Here is a 12,778-nt window from a genome sequence, read left to right as displayed (position 1 = left end):
TACTGTATGTCATGAATTCTCTGTCTCTAGTGCCCTGTTCTTAGTCCTGTATTGAATGTTGTTGTTGTGTGTATTTTTACTATGATCTGGCTGCAAACCAATTTCCCGCAAGGGACAATAAAGCTAACCTTGAACCTTGAATAGCACTGATTTATTAAAGAAAAGATTAATTGAGATAGCTGGTTTCTGCCCGACAACGACAATATCCTACATTGAATCCTTTCCTCCTTCTCACAGATCAGGTCATCAATAACACATCGTATCAACACGTAACATTTTTGTCAAGATGACTCGTATAAGCTTGCTTTGGGAGCCACTATGGGAGCCACCGGAGGCTAGCGATGGATGCTAAACACGGCTAACGAAAATAATATACTATTAATTCTGGATTAAATGATATTAATCAAACCCAAGACTTACTTACTTACTTTATTTATTTACACAATGTGTGACATTGGGCCCAAACAATGATCGAAAACCTATGAAAGAAAACTTTTTTAAAGGTACATACATAGACCTATAAAAGCAGGTTGGATATAAATGCAGTGGTATGACACAGGCACACATGAGACGTTTGCCCTCAATGCTTTCTGGCTAAGCCTGAGCCTAACCTTATAACCTCACTAAACTGAGCCTAAATATAACCTCAACCTTGGTAAACTGAGGCTAAACCTAACCCAGGGTGAATTTGGCGGTTTTCTAAATAAAATATACCTTTTCTACGTTCGACATTAGACATGAATTGTGGGCGGCAGTATGAGTTAATACAGTTTACTGTATACTCAGGATTTGTTTTCAATAGCGGAAATGGCTGACCTGCAAGCTCCCAACTCCCAACTGTTGCGTGCTCTCTGACTACATGGCATCATCACACACACGGTGACGCCACCTATTTCATCTGCTACTCTCCGTCGACTCCCCACATGTTGCTCAGCGCTCACGAAGGACCACCGTCGCCATGCGCTTATCTTACATGTTGCTGCACCACTGCTGCTCAGCACAGCACTGTAGAGAATCCGTTTTCCCATTGCTTTTGTTCTTGTTTTTGTTCTTGCTGTGCGTCTCTCCCTATCTCTCTACCAAGTCCCTGTCCCTGTCCCACCCCCGCTCAGCGTGGTGTGTCTACAACGCGCGCTCTGGAGAAAACAGCTCATCTACAAGCTCACAACAGTTTTCTCAAGCCAGAGCTCAAAATTGTGCACATTTTGGACGCAAATGCACCTACAATTTGATCTGTGCGACTCACAAAGTTAATTTGGGAGTACCTGTGCGACTGTCCATACTTTCTGTGGTGCATGTCAAACTGGGGCTCCTTCATACTTTTCAAATTTGTGTCTGTGGGCTAATAAGTGAGTGCAGTACTTTCATCCGACGGAGCATTGGTCCGAACGACAACCTACCTCCTCCCTCACCCTAACCCTAACCTCCCCCGGGGCAGACACCTAAACCTAACCGCAACCCTCTCCCGACCCGCAGCGCACCTCGGAGCATTGCTCCTTCGGAGCAATGCTCTGTCGGATGATAGTATGCCTCCCCTAATAAGTGTAAATGTTGCAGACCTTGACATGAAAATATTTCCCTACCATGCATTTTAGTTAGAGAACATTTGCGAAATGTGTGGCAAATCTGAAAAGGAAATGCTTGCCACTAGCTTTCTTCACAAATGTGTTCATAAAGGTGTCTACTATAGACCGTTCTTCAGTTAAGAGCCTTGGCGTCACGTTTGATAATAACCTCAAATTCGACAAGCACACTGGCTAGCTTCTTTCAGCTTCTTTCTGGCTTCTATAGGGCCTATCTGCCCCGTATCGACCTCGAGAGAGTCATCCACGCCTTTATTTCAACTAGACTAGATTACTGTAACGCTCTCTATGCAGGCATCGATCAGTCAGCTACAGTAATAGGCATCTTCAGCTTGTGCAGAATGCCGCCATATCACCCCAGTCCTCGCCTCCCTCCACTGGCTCCCTGTCCGCTTCAGAATTGATTTTAAGATTGTAGTGTCTGTTTTATCACCCCCCCTCCACACTGGTGACAGACTGAAAAATAGGAACTGAACTGGGACTCTCAAAGTCACCACCTTAAAGGGGCCCCCATTTTGTCTTTTTTATTTTCTATACATGTTGTTGAAATTCTGTTTTTGAAGTTAAATAATAATATTTCAGTTAAACTTTAACCCCAGTTCCTGCCTCCCTTATTTCTTTGGTTTTCACTTACACCTTGAGCTCCATCCAAATCTGGTACACTCTGGTTTATGCGCAGTCAATTCATTTAACTACCTTCATTAGTTATCCATTTGCTACACACAGGAGTGTTTTTTGTGCAAAACTAATGCTTGCAATGGATTCAGAATCATGAAAACCCCTTAGTTTGACATGTCACATGCTACTTAATTAAAGTATAATGACATTTGGAAAATGTTGCCTTATAGGCCTATTGGTTGATAATGGTACCCCAACCTTCAGCAGCTGTCACACATTTTCCCAAAACCTGCTATATTCTCACTGTCCATGGTTTTGATCGGAACGGCAAAGTTCTGTCATAATTTCTGACTTACCAAGCATCTCGTTTGGAATATATAAACGCTTCTAAAGAGAGACCAGACTTGACAGCGCGAGGTAGTAATGGAACATCATACCCGGTTGAACTGCTATTTTCGTTTGGTGTAGATGGGGAAAAAACAGCAGAACTAAGTATACAGTGAAAAGGTCAAGTTTACTAACTATTGAAGTGGTTAAATGTCTGAAAAATGCACAATAACATGAATCCAACATAGGCTACAATGATGACAACGCTGTCAAACAAGTCCACGATGCTATGCATGCGGAAATCTATGAAAAAGTTTAATCTGCACCATCATGTTATACAATATATAGTGGGGAGGTCACTCTCTCTCAGCGATGGGGTCCTTGCCCTGAAACATGTGGAAGACCCGTGCTCTATAGGGCAATATAAATGCCGTCCATTTATTATTCTATCCCAATATACCACTTTCCGAACCCTCGTGGAATTGGTTCGGGCACTGAGTCACGCCCGCACTTGACAAAATGTATTTTGATGGCGGTGGGGTGGGGCCTGTCATCGTCCTGAGGGTGACCGTAGAGCAAGAGAAGGCAAATACTTGGACTGTGACATTTAAAGTGAAACGTAGCGAGAACAGCGGAAGGGATATAGATGAGTCACACTGCCACAGCTGCCTGTTTCCATGGATGTCTTCCAGCTAAACGGGCTTCAAAGTCTCGGAGTGAGCGTGAACGGTTGCAAACTCCGTCTCCGATTGCCAAAGCTCCCTATTGTTGCGATACAGATATATACGCATAGTGTATATACACGTGCGTGCGTGACGTTGCCTGTGTGTGTGTGTCTGGCATGAAGGCCTGTTTTGGTGATTTAGCGTGGCAGAAGGATGGGGCCCCCGCGGTGGAAAAGCCATAATTTCCGTTAAAGCCATCACAATCACAGAGACATAAAGCACATCCCTGTTAGTTTTTAAGAGCCATGGGAATGGATGGCAGCCCATTACCCACAGTGAGTGTGTGTTTATATATGATATACTGTATAGGTGTTGGCAAGCACGCACTGCAGGGGAAGCTGTTCCAATCCCAACACTCATCCATGTCCTGCTTTATAGGGGCTGTGACGATCGATTGCCGTGGATATATCACGTCCCAAGTGTGCTCTTCTTACTACTAGGCTTGGGATCCGGAAAAACGGAAGAACCGCATCCAACCTGTTGGGGAGAAACCACCTAACTCCAAAATGTAAATTTTCTTAGAAAATGAAGAAAAAAAAATCCTGGAAATTAAAGCCTAAAATTTTGAAATCAAAGCAAATACTGCCTCATCAAAGATGGTGGTGTGACTTTATATTATTGTCAATTACTTGCATTTAATAGCCCTTTGACTACTTTTCATTGGTTCAATATAGTTATAACCAACACACAGACGTAAAGGGTGTTCAATTGCATTGATTTATGCAAAAAAAGTAATGAAATTCTAAACCCTCAAAAATGCAGTCCTCCCGACAGCAACCAAACCTGTGCTCACAGTACAGCGTCATGGCATTAACCCATTCAGGCCTAAGGCCGATTCTAAAAACGCCTCTAAATCCTGACCTAAGGTTTCTGAAAAACTTCAAATATTGATATAGCAGAATCAAAATTTTTACATTTTTGAATACTGTACATACTGTACAGAACCCAAATATGGGTTCCCGGCCTGAGGGGGTAAGGTACAAATAGGGAACCCCGCCCAGAATGGGTTAAGTATACCTGTGCGTTAGGGCCGTTGTTAACTCACAGTACAGCGTCATGGCATTAAGTATACCTGTGCGTTAGGGCCGTTGTTAACTCACAGTACAGCGTCATGGCATTAAGTATACCTGTGCGTTAGGGCCGTTGTTAACTCACAGTACAGCGTCATGGCATTAAGTATACCTGTGCGTTAGGGCCGTTGTTAACTGTGCTCACAGTACAGCGTCATGGCATTAAGTATACCTGTGCGTTAGGGCCGTTGTTAACTCACAGTACAGCGTCATGGCATTAAGTATACCTGTGCGTTAGGGCCCTTGTTAACTCACAGTACAGCGTCATGGCATTAAGTATACCTGTGCGTTAGGGCCCTTGTTAACTCACAGTACAGCGTCATGGCATTAAGTATACCTGTGCGTTAGGGCCCTTGTTAACTCACAGTACAGCGTCATGGCATTAAGTATACCTGTGCGTTAGGGCCCTTGTTAACTCAGAGTACAGCGTCATGGCATTAAGTATACCTGTGCGTTAGGGCCCTTGTTAACTCACAGTACAGCGTCATGGCATTAAGTATACCTGTGCGTTAGGGCCGTTGTTAACTCACAGTACAGCGTCATGGCATTAAGTATACCTGTGCGTTAGGGCCGTTGTTAACTCACAGTACAGCGTCATGGCATTAAGTATACCTGTGCGTTAGGGCCGTTGTTAACCTGTGCTCACAGTACAGCGTCATGGCATTAAGTATACCTGTGCGTTAGGGCCGTTGTTAACTGCAAAACAGAAGATTCTAGGGCCCATTTGATTCAGATTCTTGGGTTCATGATTCGATTCTAAATCGATGTTCCCTATTCAACTCGATTCTCGATCGGAAAACTTTTTTTATTTTTTATTTTTTTCGATTCAAAGGCAATTTCAAAACGATTCTCTATTCAAAATTATTCGATTCAATACATAGGATTTCAGCACGATCTACTCCAGTCTTGCGGCATGAAAGCAGAGTACATTTAAAAAGCTTTGATAATTGTAAATGTTTTATCAACTGACTGATGTAAACATCCAAGACAATTCATACAAAACATTTCAACTTCAACGAGGGTCAGCTGGACCCTCGTTGACAGAGACACTTCAGCTGTGCTGAAGTGACTGACTGGAGTCACTTGAAAATGACTAAAGCCCCATTCACATTGCAGCTAGCTTCTGCTTTAGCTTCGTGGTACCATGTATCTCTATGCAGAGCAGCTTTTGCGTTTTTTTTTTCTCCCCAAAACTTAACTTTCAAGCAGCTTTTAAAAGCTGAAGCTTTTAAAAACTGCGTGTAGCCAATCAGAGCACAGCGTGGTTTGAGGAGGCGGAGTTGAGATCATTTCACAAAAGGAAAAGGCCCTGCAAAAGCTGTCCACTGCGATTCTCCGAATTAAAAAATAAACTTTTTAAATATGGGCTGTATATGAAATATGAATGGATATTTGGCAAGACCATATAGCAGATTTTATCGATAGAAATGAAAGTTTATATGAGAAACAAGTTGTCGAAGCGGTGAAAACAGGTTGTGTTCCGTGTTCACAAGGGATTGTCACGGTTTCTGGGGAGAATTGATCCTGCATTCACCCCCCCCCCCCCCCCCCCGGTTCTCATCGAAGCCATTGATGCGGACTACTGCCCAGTCCAGAACGCTATCCGTCGCTGATGCTGATTGTGGACTAAACAGTGCACACACACACGGTTGATAAATTAGCAGATATAGATAGATAGATAGACAAACAATTAAACAATATAGTTCCAACCGGTGTCGGAGTTTCCCCCCAAACTTTCCCAGAGAAGAGGAGAGGAGAAGCCCGCTCTCAGCACTCTTGTTGTGTGTGTGTGTGTGTGTGTGTGTGTGTGTGTGTGTGTGTGTGTGTGTGTGTGTGTGTGTGTGTGTGTGTGTGTGTGTGTGTGTGTGTGTGTGCGTGTCTGTCGGTAGCTGCAATGTAGACAGAGACCATAGCATTTTTATCGATAGAAATGAAAGTTTATAATGAGAAACAAGTTGTCGAAGCGGTGAAAACAGGTTGTGTTCCGTGTTTTTCCCCAAAACTTTCCCCGAGAAGAGGGGAGGAGAAGCCCGCTCTGTGGTCGTCGTGTGTGTGTGTGTGTGTGTGTGTGTGTGTGTGTGTGTGTGTGTGTGTGTGTGTGTGTGAGATATTGAGCACCGCGTGGAGGAGCCGTCACGGGGATCACTTGCGAGCCATGCAGTTCTCTCTCAGTGCCCTTGCAGTAATTACCCCCTCCCGGTTCCAACCGAGGTGAACTGAAACCCGTAGCTGACTCTGACCGTGGACTAAACACACACACGGTTTATAAATTAGCAGATATATATATATAGTATATAGACAAAGAACTAAAGTTCTGAGTCCCCAGCGCGTCGTGTGCACCGCGCGTGCGTGCGTGCGTGTGTGTGTGCGCGCGAGAGAGATCAATAATTAATAGCCTTTATATGATTATATCAGTTGTATGATATGCATGTGGACATCCCTGATCCGACCTGTCCTGTCCTGATTGTATTTCTACGGTATGCTCTTGCTAAATCAACATTAACATTACATACAGAGCGGCTATTTAAAAAAATGCCCGGAGGGTTTTGCTCGAGAGGGGTAGAGGAGAGCGGAGTGGGGGGAGATGAGCACTGAAGACTGGGGAGGATTGAGATCCGGTCCGTTCGGTTATTTACAAACAAGTTTACCAAGATTATATTATTTATTCATCGATAAATAGGTTATGATGTAACTAAATATATAATTATTTCTCATATACAGTCGCTATTTTACATTTTAGACTTTCAAATGCGCAATCTGCTAAAAAACTGCCTGTGTGTTCTTCCTCGTCACAAAGCCAGTCCAGGCAGGTTGAGTGACGGGTACCTTGTACACGCCCACTTTCTAAAAAAAAAGCTGCGTGGAAATGAGTTTAGCTTTTTTTTTTTTTTTTTGCTTTTTTTTATCTGAACGGGGCTTAAGACATGATAATGTGTGCTGTGATTATGGTAAGCTTACATTTCATATCACAAACACCATATAGTGAAAACTCCTATAACTGTAACCAGAAAGAGGAAAAAAAAGCAAATCTAAAAGATTTTTTATTTTTTGGGGGGAATTCTGTAGGCATTAATAGTTCTCTATCTCTCTCTCTCTCTCTCTCTCTTCCCTGCCAGGAGTGTACACCTTCGGCCTCTTCGCCGTGGACATCTTCGTCAACGCGGGCCAGGTGGTGACGGGCAACCTGACGCCCTACTTCCTCACGGTGTGCAAGCCCAACTACACGGCGCTGGGCTGCCAGCTGGCCGTGCGCTACATCAGCCACCAGCAGGCGTGCACGGGCGACCCAGACGACGTCCTGCGCGCCCGTAAGACCTTCCCCTCCAAGGAGGCGGGGCTCAGCGTCTACGCCGCGCTCTACCTGGCCGTGAGTCGTCCTGCTTCTTCTCTGCTTCTATGAACGTGTTTTATGTCGTAGGTCGTGGGACAAAAAAACGTGACCGTAGACGCAGACCTACGTAGACCCCCGCATGTCTTATGTCTTACAAGCTACATGTATGTAGCTTGTAAAAGCTACATACATGTAGCTTGTAAAAGCCACATACATGTAGCTTGTAAAAGCTACATGCATGTAGCTTGTAAAAGCTACATATATGTAGCTTGTAAAAGCTAAATACATGTAGCTTGTAAAAGCTACATGCATGTTTTCACTTGTAGTTGTTCGTGTGCGAGTTGTTTGTTTATTCATTTCTCTGGGGACCCCATGGAACGTCCCCAAGGACGCCATGGGGTCCCCGTCCCCCAATTTGAGAACCAACGGCGTATATGATCTACTCTCAGTCCCACGGCTTTGAGGATGTGAGCTGAAACTGTGAAATGAGCTCCACGACCCATATTTCACGTAGAGACTGCTGCTGATCTGTCAATGTACGCCGTTAATGAAACCGTAATTGCCAAAAATAAGGAAAAGCTAGATAAGACTTTTACATGAATTCTGCATCCGATGCTTCCAGTGATCCAAAAGGCTTTTGGAAAAGCACCAACATTGCAGTAGGGGAGAAATTCTACCTACTCCCTCACCGAATAAATGTGTATAGAAATAATTGATACTTTAATCTGGTGTCCTATTTGAGGGGGAAGGGAAAATGATAGGTATCCACTCACTCCCAGCCTGTCTGTACTGCAGTTACGTGGGGAAATGGAGCTAATGGATCTTCTGCTTGATGCCTGCTTCATGACTCATTGTTCAACGACATTGCAGACCACAGACAGCAGATACACTCCTTTTGCTAAAAATGGCCAAAGACGTCATGACAAATGTGATGAGGAGTGTATTTTATGCAAAACTAATGCTTGGAATGGATTCAGAATCATGACAACCCCCTAGTTTGACATGCTACTTAAAGCAAAAGGAAAGTTTGACATTTTTGCCTGCCATATGATGTTAATGGTAAGGTCACAAGAAAACACCTATTAAAACAATTTCCCAATACTAACAGCAAGTGGATCCATTAATGTATGTATATAGACAATATTTTAGGCCAATAAAAAAGACTATATACCACATTTCCAGCTTTGAACAAAAGAAGCCTGTCGGCTGCCGGACTAATAGCTTCTTAGATCTGCTATGTTCGGGCCAATATGCCATTGTGCAATGAAGCATTATGTCCATACTGTCAGGCCGAAACTCTTATCTCATTATTATTCGAGGCAAACAGTGTGCGCAAGTACTGTAATCAGCTGCGTATGTCTCCCCCCCCCCCCCCCCCTCTTATTGGTCATGAAACCAGAGAACAGGATTTGAGATTATGCTGTCCTTGGGACTTGTATTTTGTATTTTACACTTTACTCTGTATGTTTTTAAAACAGTGATTTTCAACCAGTGGTCCTTGAGGCCTAGTTTTGTGTCTGAGAGGCTAAATCTCATCAAAATGGTGGCCCGGGTGGCACAGTTAGATGCCAGCTCATGCAGTGAGTGGCTACATCGTTAAGCCATTTAGGCCCGAGGACGCACCTGTGTCACCTCATAGCTTTCAACAACTTTAAGCATTATTCTAAACCGTTTAGCCGACGGAAAATAACAGGTCAAGCTCATAGCGCGTCTACGAGTGCCACGCTATGAGCCTGTAGATCTGATCGTTTTTTGGAAGAATCGTGAAAATGTGTGCAAATCTTTGAATATATATATTCATTCACAGCGAACGTTTTTAACTCATATCTTTGCTTCTGAGGGGGGTGGGTCCCTGGAACAACATATTTTCAGACCGGGGGTCGGCGGCCAATTACATATAATTTCCTGTCCTTGACATGAAATAGTTTGAGAACCACCGACATAGAAACATGATTTAGAAGACATTTTGTAGAATCTGGTGTCACTCTCAGGTCTAAACGGCTTAACCACATAATAGAGTAGTAGACCTTTTCAGCACAAGTAAACACCACAGCACAGCAAGCTCTTCGCAGCACAGCTCTCCAACAGACAATCTAATTGGTCTTGTCTATTGATCTCAGACGGTAGTAGCAGTATGCATTTTGGTTAGCCCCGACAAAAACAAATTAAATGTAAACACACTGAGACCAGGTTGTACAAAATGTCTTCTAAATCCTGACAGTTTTCCGTGTCAGTGGTTCTCAAACTATTTCATGTCAAGGACCCCAATTTTTTTCTGTATTTGGCCTATATCTAAAAATTCTGTATGTTGGTTCAGGGCAAGAACCAAAGATTTGAGTTAAAAACTTTTGCTGTGAAAGAATATATATATTCAAAGATTTGTGCCACATTTTCAGGATTTTTCAAACATACTGTACAAGTTTAGTTCGTAGGGCACGCTCAGATGCTATGAGCTTGTAGATATGCTATTTAACAACAGCAAAAGTTTAAAATCACGGTTAATGTGGTTAAAAGCTGTAAGGTGACACAGATGCGTGCCCAAGTCTAAATGGGTTAATATAGGCCAGGGGTACTCAACTGGCGGACCACCACTCCGGGCCTGCACTCTGCACCCCATTATTGGTTGGGTGGAAGGGGATCTGATTTGTATAAGCTTGGCTTGACCATACTAAACGGGCATAGAGCCCCGCTCTCCGAAGGACGCCGCGCATGGGACCGGACCTCGGTCTTATTCAAAAAAAAATTGTGGACCTTCATCATTTCTAGTTGAGGACCCCTGATATAGGCTATTCAATATCTAGCCTGTGTGTGTGTGTGTGTGTGTGTGTGTGTGTGTGTGTGTGTGTGTGTGTGTGTGTGTGTGTGTGTGTGTGTGTGTGTGTGTGTGTGTGTGTGTGTGTGTGTGTGTGTGTGTGTCTTGGCATAAGGTCAATAACTTTTAGAACAGCAGTTGTACTAGACATTACTTAGTAGCAATGCTTGCGCACAACTTGGGCACCTCGACAGAGTGCATTTCTAGTTCTAACATGAATGTTCCGTAACGCATCACGCTACATCACCAACTGTACTGTGAGGAGAAGAGCACATGGCAGGTACAGTACACTGAAATAATGCCTGGTACTCCATCTGCAAAGTACTAAAGCCAATAGAACTATAGCAGTCACAGTCACAAAGTAAGCCAAACAAACAAACAATGTAATCCATTATGTGACATTCCTTGTAAGTGTCACAGCTTGCCTGTACAGTTATATCCTTCGCACAGTTATAACCTTCACACACATGTCAGTGTGAGAGACAGTCATTATTCTAGTTTGATCGAGTATCGGAGGAAAAAAACGACGCTCTTCTGTCGAGATCAAAGAGAGAGCTCCATCCATGACATCATCTTGTCTCCACCAGGCCGAAGGCTTGTGGAGAGAGTATGTTTTGCACTATGTCCGTGTGTGTGTGTGTGCGTGCGTGCATGCGTGTGCACGTGCGTGCGTGGACAGCTAATCTCCAGCACCGTTGGCTTGATCACAGCCACACTCTGCACACACACACTCCCTGGATGCCACAGCTGAACCTCTGCCCCAAGGTTTTCACTTTGGCCTCTTATTAACGTCCTGTTAATATGCTAAATACCACGCACAGAAATATAGTATTGATACAATCGATTATTTGCAGAGCAAAATGATTTGATACCGATGATTTGCATTGCAAAACGATACGATACGATGCATAGTCATTGTTGCCGTTTTCCTTTCGATATACTTCGATTCTTGAAATTTAAATCGATCTTTTTTTTGATTGAGTTACTATATCGTTACACCCCTACTGAAAAACACGTGCAACATGTGTGCGAGTGCGCGTGCGGGGGCGTGTTTGTGTGTGAGACAAACAGAAACAGAGAGAGAGAGAGAGAGAGAGAGAGAGAATTATCACTTGCATGCAGGTACTCTTTTCTCTCGAGTGCCTTCCTTGCGTTTCCCGGGCAACCCTGGGCTGCTGCCGTCGTGTGTCTGTGTGTGTTCCTCCTCTGCTCTCCCCATCTGGTTGTCGTGAACAGCGTGGGATGTATACCTATATGCATTTCCTCATGTATACACACACTATCTAACATGTACATACTGTACATGTTGTCTGCCTAACGCGGTCTAATCTAGGAGTCTATAGGCCGGATGCACTATACGGCCGGCCGGTGGAAATTCCCCCGCTGTCGGGTGAAAAGAAGCAGCTTGGACTCCTCATGCATAGAAGAAGCATGAGGTCAGTACGCTGCCCCCCCCCCACAGGTTGGCAGAGGAAGTGTAGTGCCCAGGATTTCATTAGATAATTGACACTGGGTGAAACAATGGGTTACAAAATTGTGGGATAAATAAATAATAAAATAATAATAATAATCTAGGAGTGGAATGGACTACTGTCATGTGTTTGTCACAACGCGACACACGTTGTGAGCTTGTAGATCTGCGCTATTTGGTACACAAATCTGGTATGGGGCTTTTATGGGGCACAAAACATTTTCAGATGTGGGGGGTTTATGCTATAATATAACACATGCAGACAGCAGACATAGCGGCTTCGGGTGTCTCGCCAAACCATTTGTACACTCTCAGAGTTACACACCCACAAGGGTCCATTTGGTTCCAAACTATAATTTAGCCGGGGACCCCCTGGAACTCCCTCAAGGACCCCTGGGGGTCCCCGGACCACACTTTCGGAAGCACTGGCCTAATGCATGTGCAACTTTGGGTCCATGAAATTTAGGGATGCACCGATCCGATACTCGTATCGGAGATCGGCGCCGATCCAGGCTAAAATTCTAGATCGGGTATCGGATCGGTGGCCGATCCATTATCCGATCCGATCCGATCCGATAATTATGTGTAATTACAGTATGAAAACAACTCTACCTCCTCTGTGACACAGCAGTGTAGTATTGACAGTATAACATGTGGAATGCAGCCAGGCTAGCCTGCGCACACATTAACCTGGTCTAATTGTTGCACAGTTATTTAATAAATAATTCAGTGCATTTATATCTGTGTTTGTTACATTTTGTTTTACAAAGTTGGGAAAGTAATGTTTAAGTCAAGCCTTGATGTTGCCTTACACAAAATAATGATTCCAGACTCCACACAG

General features: G+C 43.9%; 1 protein-coding gene across 1 annotated transcript in view; it reads left to right on the top strand.

Annotated features, from left to right (window-relative positions):
* Window positions 1–12,778, top strand: part of plppr5b (phospholipid phosphatase related 5b) — a gene marked incomplete at both ends in the record, with an annotated part of 104,538 nt that overhangs the window by 53,482 nt on the left and 38,278 nt on the right. Inside the window, one exon of the mRNA XM_083778808.1 lies at window positions 7,440–7,690. Within this exon, the coding sequence (XP_083634934.1) occupies window positions 7,440–7,690 (251 nt within the window). The remainder of the gene's footprint in view (window positions 1–7,439; window positions 7,691–12,778) is intronic.

This window comes from Protomyctophum parallelum, assembly GCF_964188405.1.
Source record: "Protomyctophum parallelum genome assembly, chromosome: 12".
Classification (NCBI taxonomy): domain Eukaryota; kingdom Metazoa; phylum Chordata; class Actinopteri; order Myctophiformes; family Myctophidae; genus Protomyctophum; species Protomyctophum parallelum.
This window is presented reverse-complemented; position numbering and strand designations above follow the sequence as displayed.